Here is a 13,999-nt window from a genome sequence, read left to right as displayed (position 1 = left end):
TCAATTTACTCAACATATATTTAATTTAAATTCATCATTTTTTATTTATTTATTTTGCTAAATTCAATTTATAACAAAATAATTTAAAAAATTAAATAAAATTTATTCAATAAAAAAGATGAAAATATAAAAATGAAACAATCAAAAAATAAATACTTAAATTTTTTGGAAATTATTTTTAAAATTCTTTTGAATTAAAGAAAAATAGCAAATTATTTGATTTAATTTTTTTTTGAAAATAATAAAAATTAAAAAAATTAAATAAACAATTCAATTTGTTGATTTTTTTTCAATTTCTCAGAATTTAAGAAAAATTGCAAATTTATTCATTTAAAAAATTGTGACAATAAATAAATGAAACAATTAAAAAAATAAATAAACATTACATTTTTTGAAAAATCTTTTCTAAATTCTTTTAAGTTAAAGAAAAATAGCAAATTTATTCAATTTTCAAAATTTTGAAAATATAATTTGTTGAATTTTTTTTATTCTTTTGAATTTAAGAAAAATTGCAAATTTATTCAATTTGAAAAAATTATGACAATATAAAAATAAAACAATTAAAGAAATAAATAAACAATCAAACATTTTGAATTTTTCTTTTTTTTAATTCTTGCACATTTTTGAAATTTTACTTGTTTTTTTTTGTTTTATTTTATTTATTTATTTTTTTCAAAAATAAAAAAAACATAGGCATTACATTTCTAGTTTCACATCTTAAATCTTGTTCAGATAATAATTTCCTACATTTTACCTACGTATAGAATTTTAAACAGTCTGCATAGAGAAGATAAACTTGATTTTGTGTCTCTGAAATGACTTTAACCCAGGTGAGCTGAGGCTCAATGGCTCCAGTGAAGGTAAAGGTTGCAGATGTCTGAGCATGAGTTTCTCTATAAGTCTCAAAAGGAAGTGAAAATGTCTGAGGCTTGTTTCTTTGAGGAAGAAGACAGAAACATTTTTTGGTTTAAAGGTTTTTAAAGGTTTGGTGTATGATTCCCTCTCCTCTGAGGTTTCAGGTGGTGAATCCTGAACAAACACACTCCTGGACTTCTGAATGCCGCTCTCCTCACTTCCTCCAGTGTCAACATGAAAACCTGCTGCACTGCTGCAGGGCCAAACCTCTTCCCCTCCTGATTTATGGCTCCAACGAGCCATCTCCCCCACAGCCACCTCTCCTGCTCTGCCTCCCGCTGCAGTCTGTGTCACGCCGGACGCTGACTGATGATGCCCCCGGGCGCTCCACGAGGAGCGCACATCACCTTCTCCAGCTGTTGTCCCTAACTACTATCTTTGAGCGTGATGGCCTTTCTAACTACATTCCTCCCCTCGCCTGTCACCGGGGCTCACAGCTACAAATCAAGGCGCTGATGTTGTAGCAACGGCGCGTTGTTGTGGGCGATGAACGCCCTCTTTGATGGAATAAAGGCTCCTCTTCTCTGTTAAACAATCAACAGGTGAGTGTCGAGGGTTCACCTCCAGAGCATCAATCAGAGACGCATCAGAAATGACTCTGTCAGTTGGCGCTTTGAGGTCAGCTCCACAGATCCATCTCAGATTATGCAATAACCACGACTGTTTCAGACGTGTCGCATCATAAATTACCAACTCTCTCAACAACTGTCAAACGGCGCGCTGAGGAGACCAAAAAAACAGGTTGGCGCTGGATGTTTAAAGGAGTAATGCACCATTTCAAGGTGACTGTGTCATCAGCGTTCACAGGAAATAAACGTAGCAACGGCCTGAGTTTATTTTGATCGATTAAAAGAATCACACTTCCTCACTCAGTATGAGCTGATTTACCTGTTTGTCAGAGGTCTGAGCTTAACATCTGTTGATGCTTTAACAGGATTTTTATGCAGCTACAAATGAAATTTCAGCAGATGTTTGTCTTATTTAAACAAAATTATCTTTTTAGATTAAATATGAGCCTCGTTAACCTGACGAGGATTCAGCGCTTTGAGAACGACTCAGGTTACAGAGAAAAACAAACCTTTAGGAGTCAACACATGTTTACATCTGACCTGAGATACTACTGTATACACACACACACACACACACACACACACACACACACACACACACACACACACACACACAAACAAAAAAAAACAACAAAAAAAAAACATGTAATAACTTGTTGATGCTGGTGTGGCCTTGTGGTTAAATCTTGTGCCCCACTGTCGTAGAGCTACGGGGTGTGGGCGGAGGCAATGATTAAGCTAATAATACAAAGGAAAGAAGAAAAATGAAAAGAAAAAAATAGAAAAAGGGAAAAATGAAAACAGAAGGAAAGAGGCAAAAAAGTAAAAGGAGAAAAAAAAGAAGAAAAAGGAAGAAGAAATGAAAAAAGAAGAAAAAAAAGAAAAGGGAACAAAGAAGGAAAGAGGGAAAAGTAAAGGAAGAAAGACAAATGAAAAAGAAGAAATGAAAAAGGATAAAAAAAGGAAAGAAAGAAAGAAAGAGGGAAAAATAAAAGAAGAGAAAGCAAAAATAGAGGAAAAGGAAGAAGAAAAAAAGGAAAATTTATAAAAAGAGAAAAAAGGAAAAAGAAAGAAGGAAAGGGGGAAAGTAAAAGAAGAGAAAGAAAAAAGAAAGAAAAAGAAAGAAGATAAAAGGAAAAATTAAAATGACAAAAAGAGAAAAAGGAAAAAAGAAAGAAGAGGGAAAAGTAAAAGAAAAGAAAGAAAAGAAGAAAATGAAGAAAAAAAGGGAAAATGAAAAAGGAGAAAAAAAGGAAAAAAGAAGGGAAAAAACTAAAAGAAGAGAAAGCGAAAATAGAAGAAAATGAAGAAAAAAGGAAAATGAAAAATGACAAAAAGAGACAAAGGGAAAAAAGAAGGAAAGAGGGAAAAGCAAAAGAAGAAAAAGAAAAGAAGAAAATGAAGAAAAAAAAGAAAAATGACAAAAAAGAGAAAAAAAATAAAGGAAAGAGGAAAAAAGTAAAAAGAAAAGGAAGAAGAAAAACAGAAAAAATGGAAAAATGACATAAAAAGAGAAAAAGAAAGAAGGAAAGAGGGAAAAGGTAGTCTGTCTGTATGTTATATAACTACATAACCTGACTGGTTATGGCTCAGGTTTTTGTCAGGATCATCTTTTTATGCAATAACAATAATAATAATAATAAAATCCTGTGCTCCATGAACAGAGGGCATACGGCTCAACTTGAACCTGATCTCTGACACTGACCGACCAGAACCACAGAGAAATATATCAACTTTAAACTCACTCTGATTACATAACAGGTAACCATCACACCCACAACTTGTTGATATCCGCCCCCCACGGAGCCCAGGCTGACCGCTCTGAGAGGAGCCCAGAGGTCGACCTTCACACCTTCACAGAGGTCGACCTTCACACCTTCACAGAGGTCGACCTTCACACCTTCACAGAGGTCAGAAACAGCAGAATGATTTAAGATGAAGGGATGATGGTGTCACCAAATGTGTGTGTGTGGACGGGATAAAACGAGGCCTCGCTGCAGCGTTCACAGCCAGGTCTGAGGATTTACAGCTGCCCCCCCTGCAGAGACCACTGGCCCATGACACGTAAGATCCCATCTACTGGACTGAACTCCAGCTCCAACACAGAAACCCAACGAGACGGTCTCTAAAACAGACTGTGTCTCTGGAGGAGCAGGAGCAGGAAACAAACGCGCCCTGGCAGAGCGTAAATACTCTGAGCCATAATGGAGGCTTCAGGTTGAACGTTACAGGACGGTCAGTGAGTCACACTCAGCCTCTAACGGGATCTATCAGGAGGAGGCTTTCTTCTGCTCAGCGTGTTTATAGAAACAGCTCAGCTCCACGCAGATATCACTAAGAGCAACACATTCGCTCAATCCTTCAGGACAATTAAGTGACTGTTTTGGCTCTGTGGCTTCAAATCTTGAATCAATCAGCGTCTGGGTTTAAAAACGTCAAAGCAGCAGTGTTTGTGCAGACAGAAACAATGTTGGAGCAACAGAAAAAGAAATCCTGCTCTTTATATTCTGGGTAAATACCGGCTGGTGGTAATCCCGCAGATCCACTGCAGGACCCTGTGAATGATTTCATTTTGTTGCACAACGACATAATGCTAACCTCCGGCCTCAGAGGGCTGGATACTTCTTCAAAATGTGTTTCAGAATCAGCACAAAAATCCAGAGATTGACGGCGTTATGACAGAGTGCAGTGCGGTGAGGGCCGAGGCAGATTTATTTACTTTTTACAGACTCACATCGGCCAAAAGCTGCAAACCAGCAAACACAACAGGGCTTGATGTGCAGCTCCACTGTTTTCACCCACGCTAAACTCTCCAACACAAAAATGCAGAGCCTTCAGGGGGAGGAATACGCGTCTGCAACTAATTGACAAAATCAGAGGGTTGCCTGTCCATTAGCAGAGAATGCAGCTCGGACCACCCTCCTGGAGACTTTGTTCACACTTAGAGCTCTGCGGTGAAAGAGTTCCTGCTAAGATTCATGTACACTGTGTTATCAAGCAGCCATAAATTTACAGTGTAATGGCTAACAGCGATAAACATCCATCAGCAAATGAAAGGGGATGAAACGGGCTCATGAAACGGGCTCACATACCCTCCTTCACTTCGTCCACGGCAGGTTTTAAACTCTCCTCTTTCCTCTGCTTTATGGCCTGTAGCTCCTTCTTCAGCTGCCGAGCTTCTTTCCGCAGCTCGTCACTGTGAGGGAGACAAAGAGCGAAAAGAGACCAAAGAAACATCAGTTTTCAGAGAACAAAGACGCTGAGAGAGAGGATCAAGTTAGTGTAACCGTACGATAAAAGGCCTCAGCCCAAACAAGAAACAAACAACAACCGCTCAGCCGTGTTGACTCTGCTTATCATGAAGGTGTAAACACGACGTGAAAGTGTCAGGGTGAAGAATGTTCATTAAAAGTTTGTTTCTCCAATAAACTTAATGGAGCCTCAGTAAAGTAATCGTTCCCCTGCAGGCTCCAGGAGAGCACCTGAAGAGAGGAGTGAGGAGAGAAAACGTTCATTTTTCTTCTCTGAAGACGCTTTTAAGCAAGATTCATTAAAGCTGAAACTTTAAAACAAAGATCTGCAACCTTTCCTGTCACAGCTCACCTGGATTAAAGTCATTCAGGAGACACAAAATCTGCTAAATCTAAACAATAAAGATTGTAAAGTGTTGGAAATTCTATTAAAAGTTCATTCTTGAAATTAATTACCCAAACAAGATTTTTTTTAATTGATGAAATTGTACAAGTGATGTCTAAGTTCTTCATTTTTCAGAAATTTGCAAAAAAAAAAAAGGAATTTAACAAAATTTGCAATAAAAGGAAATTCAATAAATTTGCAAAAATTTTGGCTTTCCAAAAGTTGCAAAATTAAACAAAAAAAAATGCAAAAACTGATGAAATGAAATGAAACATAAGCAAAAAAAACAAAAACAAAATTGGGGCATTTTAATAAACTTGAAATGTAATAAGTTTAAAAAAGTGTTGGCATTTAAAAAAGTTGCATAATTAAGAAAAATATGCAAAAAAGGCAAAAATTAAAAACAACCAAAATGAAAAAAAAAAATTAGCAAAAAATTTGAAATTTAAAAAATAAGCAAAGAATTTAAAAAAAGAAATTTAAAAAAATTGCAAAAAAATAAATTTGAAATTTTATAAATTTGCAAAAATTTTGCTTTTCCAAATAGATGCAAAATTAAAAAAAAATTTAAAATGCAAAAACTTAAAACAATTGAAATGAAAAAAATGTAAACAAGATTAATAAATTTGGGCATTTCAAAAAGCTTAAAATGCTATAAATTTACAAAATTTGGGCTTTATAAAGCGAAGAGTTGCAAAATGGAAAGTTGCAAGAAATTTAGAAAGAAAGTACAAAAAAGCAAAAACTAAAAACAATTTAAATTAAAAAATTAGCAAAAAAAAAATTTAAATTTAAAAAATTAGCAAAAAAAAAAAAAAAATGCTATAATTGTGCCAAAAAAAGAAACGTTTTTTAGTTTGCAAAAAAAAAAAAAAAAAAAAGATAAATTTGCAAAAAAAAGAAATGTAATAAATTTGAAAAAATGTTGGCATTTAACAAAAAAAAAAACAAAAAAAAAAAATCAAAGCAAACACAGTGTGGTTAAAAATGAAGTGAAGCTCTTGATTTACTGGTCAAACCACGTTCCTCACCTGTGGCAACGAGCTGTGTGTAGTGACCGAAAAAACAAGATTAAAGTCAAGATTAATAAGTGTGCTGTCTTTAAAGCAATTCATGGATCATTTTCACAGTGTTGGTTCAACCACACACTCCAAGTACACACAAAAAGCGAGCGCCGTGTGTTTCCTTAAAGAGTTTGTAACGGATAGCTCACTGTGTAGCTGTTTACAGGTACAGGAGCAAAACTAAGTTTCTAGTGAAGACTCAAGTCTCTGTCCGAGTTTATAGTCCAAAGTGTTGAGTACATTAGTCCCATATGATGACCAGCAAATCCAGAATCAAGCCCCGAGTCAATACAGGCAAGATCTACATCAAGACCAGAAAGTCCCAAACCAGATCCTAAATCACACAGAAAGACCTCTGGATGAAAGCTGTGGACGTTTTTTAAAGTAGTGTGTAATAATGATGAAAACAGCCTCTGACACCTTAAACACACGACCGTCAGGCTCAGAGAGGAGCAGACGTAATGAAAAACTTCATCCATCCTTTAATATTACAGGCTCTCTCCATGTCCGGCCACCCTTATCAAACCTTTATCTGGATGACAGAGGCAGGCCGAGGCCCATCCTGGCCTCCCTGACTCAGAGCAGCGTCCCCTCTGGCAGGTGGCCTCAGCCCGTCTCATGCGAGGCTGAACGCTGGTCTGAACCCACGCCAGCCGTGCTCGTTACTGTTCCCCTCATACGTTTGAGTGTGTTGCCAGTTTGAGAGCAGAGATGTTATGTTAGGAAATGATAATATTTTGGTACTGCCTGACAGCTCTGTTTTTGTCCCATTCTGCTGCAGAGCCACAAAGCACAGGTAAGCTGCTCCGTCTGGGCCCCTGGCCCAGAAACATGTGAGGCATCTCCAGACCAAACAATGGCTGCCTTTGTTTCTTACATCTGCTTCTCCTCTGCACTGACACACATTTATATCCTCTTATTTTCTGTTTATCTGGAACAACGGTGTTCAACCTGTGGCTCTGGAGCCTCATGTGGCCCTTTGACTCCTCTGCAGTGGCTCCTTGTAGCTTTAATAATATTATTTTTTAAAAAATCGTTTTTTTTTCTTACAGAGGGTATTGATGATTAAAGAAACTGAAATTTTTTATTTTTGCAAACTTTTGACAATTTTAGAATTTCTGTAGTTTTTTTATATTTCATGTTTTTGAATGTTGCAAGTTTTTAAAATCTAAAAATGTTTGATTTTATTTTGTAAATATTTGTTTTTTATTTGGTTTTGAAATTTTGCAAATTTTTATAAAGTAAAAATTAAATTATCAAAGTAAATCATTATTTTTTTAGTTTTAGACTTTGTCCACATTTTTTAAAATGCAAATTAATTAAAAAAAAATAAAAATTTATTTCAATTTCTCTTTACAAAATTCCAAAACTTTTTGAAATTCTTTTCTTTAACGTTGCACGTTTTTAAAATTTAAAATTCGTTCAATTTTTTTTGGAAATATTTTTTTTAAATTGGTTTCAAGTTTTTGCAAATTTATATAAATTAAAAATAAAACTGTCAAACTAAAATATTATTTTTTATTTTTTGACTTTCTCTAAGATTTTGAAAGTTCAAATAAAAAAAACTTTTTTTTTAAATTCAAAAGATATTTGTAATTTTTTTTATGTTAATGTTGCAATTTTTTTAAACCTGTAAATTATTTCAATTCCTTTGACATTTTTTAAAATTTGTTTTAAAATTTTTGCATTTGTTTCTGCAAATGTTTTAAATTTAATTTTTTTAAAGATGTGCCATTTTTTAAGTTTTTAAATTTTTTGGGGGGGCAAATATATTTAAAATAAAAACCAAAGGTACACGTACAATTTCTGCGTTCAAAACACTTCATGTTTTATTATTATCATATATTATTATTTTATACACCATATAACCTTTATTGTGAAGATAAAGTAGATTTTGTAGCTCTGGACTGACTTTAATCCAGGTGAACTGCGGAAAAATGGCTCCTGTGAAAGTAAAGGCTGCAGACCCCTGATCTGGAAGCTTCACTCTTCCGTTTTAACTTTTAAACACTCATATTGAAGCTTTATTGAAGCTCTGATGCATTAGACTAACTCTCACTTGAAGTTGTCTGACTTGATGTCACGTCTCTTTCTTGTTGGCTTCTCTGCATCTTCTCAGTGTGAGGAAGACGACTGCCTGGTCGTAAGGCTCAGGCTCTGAAAGCAGACCATCCTCCTCTCAGGAAGTTGGAGGTGAGTTCTCCAAGTCGTATATTACACCGTGAGGGACTCTCTGAGCGGTGTGATCATTTCCTACCTGCCATAACATGCTGCTATTCAGACAACAAGAGACGTAACCGCGGCAACAGCCAAACAATCGGCTCCACAGCCACGGTGCCAGCAGAGAGAAGAGGGCCAGAGAGGACAGGAAAAGCCCCAACAACATCTGTTCAGACACACCTTAGGGCTCAGCAAATTCCTCAGGACCCTCACATCACAGCGCCACAAATTATTTTCTTTCTGCACACGTGAGATAATGTGTGGACCACGTTTCTGATGAGGCAGAAAATATCACAATTCATTGAGTTTGATCTGAAAGAGTCTCAGGTTTGAGTTATCTGTAGGGACATTCAGACAGAGGAGGTGGTAAAGTACAAACATTGTGACAGGCAGTAATAGACAAGCCCAGCTGCAACAAGCTGACAAGACAGAAAAGATTCAGTCGTATATTCAAAAAAACAGTATGGTGTCAGATTGGTTTTATTCTGCTTGAGAAAGGCCTGCTGCACCCAGCGTTTGATTTCCATCAGACAAAAACATATTGTAAAGCCGCTATGTGTCTTATCTTCTAGGATGACATAAATCAAAATGTCATCTGCATAGCAACGGTAGACAAACAAGTGGGTACAACAGGGACATGAAACCATGGGGAAAAATAAAATAAAAAATAAAATAAATTTTTATATATATATATATATATATATATATATATATATATATATATATATATATATATATATATAGTTTTTATATTCAATTGACACAATAGAATAATAATAATAACATACATTATTATTTTTATTATTATTATTATTTATTTTATTTTATTAAATCCACAAAATAAAACAAAAAAAAATATTGTAGGTGTATAAATATCTATATAATAAAAATATATAAAATAATTTATGTATTTTAAAATATATAAATTATTTTGTTTTTAATTTCAATTCATTCAATTGAATTGAAATCCTCATTATAACAATAATACTAATAATGATAATAATTCCAGTCATAATTCCATTTTTACATCAACAAAATTAAAAACAAAAAAAATGTATGTGTATATATAAATATATATATATATATATATATATACACACATATATATATGTATTTTTTTATTTATTTAAATATATATATTTAAATATATATATCTATATTAACTCAATATGTTTTTATATTAATAAAATTAATACAATTAAAAACATCATTTTAACAATAAAAATAACAATTATTTCAATAAAAATAATGATTATTATTATTATTATTATTATTATTTTAATGCCATTATTGGATCTGCGTGTATCTCCTTAATTTATCTAGCAATGACACTTATGACATTGGAAAAGGGAAAAGTTAGTTTATGAAATTCTTCTTTTGATTATAATTTTTTAGTTTCTTTTTTAAGTTTGTGATGTGAGTTAGCTGTGTTGTGTATATTAGGAGTGAATTCAACTATTTTATTGCTCTATAGATCACTGTTTTTAGCACAGCAGCTTTAAAATTAAGTTGCCAAAGAGGAAAACTAATAAATGAGAGGTTAGCCCCACCACTGCACCTCCATTAGTGACCCGTTGCAGAGGAGGCGTAGTAACAGGAGTGATTATCTCCTTTGTGGAGATGGCAGGGAGTAAGCGCCTATAGACTCCACAGAGAGGAGCCGACAACAATGAAAACAGTGAGTCTGAAAAACAGTCTGAGTCCGTCTGTAGCAGTACATCTGATGCCAATGATGGAGACGTATCCATCAATCCCTCCATCCATCAATCTATCATCAGGATCTCCGTGTACCAGCAGGAGAGGAGGTCCTGACGGTCATTTGAAAAGCAGAAGGCCGAGCAGAGAAAGAAAAGCTGCCGTTTGTTGCCAGATAAACAGAAGTAGCTGGGTGAAGCCTTTCTGTGGATCCCTGCTACTCCCTGTGGTCTGGGTCTACGCGGGTCTGCCAGCTACTGTCATTCTTTCAGAAAACTCAAAAACAGAGAAACCAAGAGAGCTGTGGATGATTAACTTTTCATAAAGAAAGCATATGAAGTGATTGGCAGGAGACCAAGAGCTCTCTCATGATTCAGAGCCTCGCATTTAATACTCCGCTGTCTGACAGGAGTCTGAGGCCGGCGCAGGAATTCAACAGCCTTAAAAATAGTCCTGTGATGACTGTATGGTTCATCAAAAATTCAATCGCTTTCCAAAATGCACAAGCAGGCGTACTTTCCTTTTTTGGGTTTCTTTGGATTCTCGTTTTACGGCCTTCAAGTGACTTCAGGAAACGTCATTTCCAAAGGAATCAAAACATCCAGAGGTGAAAAGTCACACTCCTGCTCAAACGTTAGAGTTAATACCTTTGTTTTATTATGTGTAAGTAGCAAACAGGCAGCAGGTCTAATGACCGAGCAAGTGATGTGGATGAATGTGCTAGAATAACAAGATGGCTGGGTGAACTCCCCTCAGGGGGCACTCCACGGTTTGGGCCGGGGCCAACGAGGACTGTGAGCTGGAGTGGAGGAATCCAACCTCAACACAGGAATTTGCATGACTTAGCAGAGTGAGCCGGCCAACACATTACCCACGCAGTGGACCAAGGTTCCTCTTTTAGACGCGCTCGATCACTGACAATATCCTCTGACTGCCTGTGAGTTCGTTATGCAGGGGAAAAGTTATGAATCCTGCGAGTGAAGGGTGTTTTTTCTTGACGTTTATATCAGTTAAACACCAGGTTGTGGTTTTCCTCGTCTTCTAAGAGACAGAAAATGTGCACACTGTCAGGAGTTGATGTTGATCCCGCTCCAAGAGGAATTGCGCTGGTTTTTATTCCCTTCCCAAAAATCTTAACCCTCCTGGTCCGAGACGTGCGTCGCTGTCTGGAAGTGTTTCCAGCCAGCAAGTGCCCCGTATGGGGCAGGCATGCTACAGTGGGTCAGAGACGTGTAAACCTGGCAGTTCCAAAACATACACAGCCCCGCTGCCAAGAACTGGATTATCTCAAGCAGTTTTCTGCACAAAAGCAGAGCCCGATGCTTTTTCTGATCCCTGCAACCTTTCCCTGCAAACGCGTTGGGTTATGACCGATGACAAGAGACAGGTGCAGCCAATTAATAGAGTGTGACGGGGGTAAGGCCACTGGGGCAGGATAATTAGTGTCTGATGTAGGTTACACCATCCACAGGGCTGCACAGATGCTTTCTCCAGGAGCGGGGACGTGCACTTTTTTACTTTCTTCCAGGGCGGTTATGACGTTTGAAATGAAAGCGTCCAAACTGCTGTCCCCTGACATAAAAAAAAACAAAAAAGCAGGCGAAAATGTGTTCAGTCATATACGGTTGCAAAGGTCTTTTTATAAACTATTTAAACAAAAACGTTAAAATGAGAAAGAGATAAGCTAAAAATATAAAAAATCATCTTTTATCTTTAGGATAGGCCGACTTTCTATTGGGAAGAAACTGTCCCCTGCCCAGACCTCCAAAATCTAATCCATGTAAACAACAACACCAACATTTTTTAGATTTTTTTATAAAGTGTGGTTGAACAGATACTTGTGATTAAGTCTAAAAATGAGTTGAAAGATTTAGATCTATTCTGGGAATAAAATTTAAATTACTCTAAATATGCAGAAAAATAGTGTCCCCAGATTTTATGTCACAGCCGAAACACAACAGTTTGAATTCATTGGTAAAATCTGGATTATAGCCACACCCCTAAATCTTTGAGCGGGGGGAGCACTCTGAAGTCCTGCACCTCATGATTGCATGGTAAGTTGCTGATTGCTACAATCATTTTCTGAAATAAATGGCTTCTTATGTCTGGAAATTAGTGTGTTACATTAAAACATGTCACGACCGTACATTTGTTTGCTTGAATTTAGGTAAAAATCTTGGGATTTTTATCAAAATATTGTGTTTTTCTGTAAGAACTAATCTTCAAATATGCTTACTAGCCATGTGCTTGCTAGCATACTGTAGTTGTGCAAAGAATAAGCTAAAAATGTTGCAACTAAAACATGATTATCTCAATACAGGCATAGCCTACATTTAAGAACTGGTTACTGGTCACAACCGAAACAGTGGGTGTTTTGTAAAAAACAAAGTATATTAAGTTTTAAACTAATATAATAACACACTCATTTGTTAACTTTATGTTCTGTCTTGTGAAATATCAACTTTGGACAAAATTGGATAAAAATTAGACATTTTACAAAGACATAGTGCATTCTATTTTTGAAGAATTGTAATATATTAACTTTGAAATTTGTTAAAATATTTATTTTTAGTGATTGAGTTGTGAAAACTGTCCTGAAAATTTTTAAAAAATGTAAATATATGGACAACAGAATAAAAAAAACTTAAAAGGTTGTAATGATATTATATAATAATATAATAATGTAATATTTTTTTGCATAGTTTAATATATGTTTCGGTTGTGACAAATTTTGGGAGAGGTAAAACATTGCAAAAAATTCTAGAAATAAAAAATAAAGATTAACTGTTCTTCATATAGATCTGTGACCTTTAGATATGGCACAATATATATAAGGGAAAGTTTAGGGGACTAAAGCACACAACATTTTAAGATATTGCCAGCCCCATTTTGGACACTTTCTGTAGAATGACCCTTATATGTCTGAGCTCCTGCCACCAGCTCCTGCTTCAACCCTCTACCACCTGGATGTAAACAAGCACAGATGAGAGGCCGCTTCTCATGTTACGGCCAAGTATTTTTTTGTTTAATGATCCGAATAATGATGTTACAGTTACATTTCGACTTTATGATAAACTGATAGATACTCCACTGCAGCAACGCTGAACCAGCACAGGCATGTCATTTACTGAGTTGATGTTTTTTAAAAGAATCATTTTTAGCTGTTTCCGAAAGTGTTTTTAGCTTTTAAAAAGGTTAAAAAAATTAAATTACCAATACAGGGTGGGCCAGAAAGATTTACCTATCGTATATCTCTATATTGTTTGCTTAGATTTTGTCCTAGAAACTCAAAATTTTGGATAGTTTCTCTTAAAAAACAGCTTTTGATGAACCTGAGTTCATTTGTTTACTCCTAATGATTGTCGAGTATGGCATCGAAGGGTAAGTGTGACCAGATTGTGGCCTGTTAATGACACCAACTGACACAGTGAAGTATAAAAAACAAAACAAAAAAACCCTGATAACTAAGAAAGTGTTTTCACCGTGTCCCAAAAGTTCATGCACCACAGAAAAAGTCAACTCAGAGAAACACAGAGAATGTTTTTAACATAATACTCAGTGTGGATGGTGGTGCCCTGAGGTACAACATGTAACTCAGACAGCCCTGAAGAAGATATCACCCCCCAGACCATGCAGCGGGAACTAAACGTGACCTGTTCAGAAGGTGGTACTTCCATTCGATTGTCAGTGTAAATGCGGTCGTTCTGGCTGTTGGGAGTTGGAAATAAGTAGAGAGGGCACTCATCAGAGAAAAGCCAGTTTTCCCAGTCTCTTGGGGTCATTTTAGCACACTTCTTTGCAAAAGCAAGCCGCTTCTCCTTTTGCAGTTTGGTAAGGCGAGGAATTCGCTGTCTATTGTATGCTCTCAGACCCAGTTTCTCAGTCAGAAAACGATGGATG

General features: G+C 35.8%; 1 protein-coding gene across 1 annotated transcript in view; it reads right to left on the bottom strand.

Annotated features, from left to right (window-relative positions):
* Positions 1-13,999, bottom strand: part of cwc27 (CWC27 spliceosome associated cyclophilin) — a 37,162-nt gene that overhangs the window by 13,399 nt on the left and 9,764 nt on the right. The window contains exon 11 of the mRNA XM_074690585.1: positions 4,577-4,680. Coding sequence (XP_074546686.1) covers positions 4,577-4,680 — 104 coding nt within the window. The remainder of the gene's footprint in view (positions 1-4,576; positions 4,681-13,999) is intronic.

This window comes from Halichoeres trimaculatus, unplaced genomic scaffold (assembly GCF_033239565.1).
Source record: "Halichoeres trimaculatus isolate MK-OKI-2021-1 unplaced genomic scaffold, fHalTri1.1 fHalTri1_scaffold_16, whole genome shotgun sequence".
Taxonomy (NCBI): Eukaryota; Metazoa; Chordata; class Actinopteri; order Labriformes; family Labridae; genus Halichoeres; species Halichoeres trimaculatus.
This window is presented reverse-complemented; position numbering and strand designations above follow the sequence as displayed.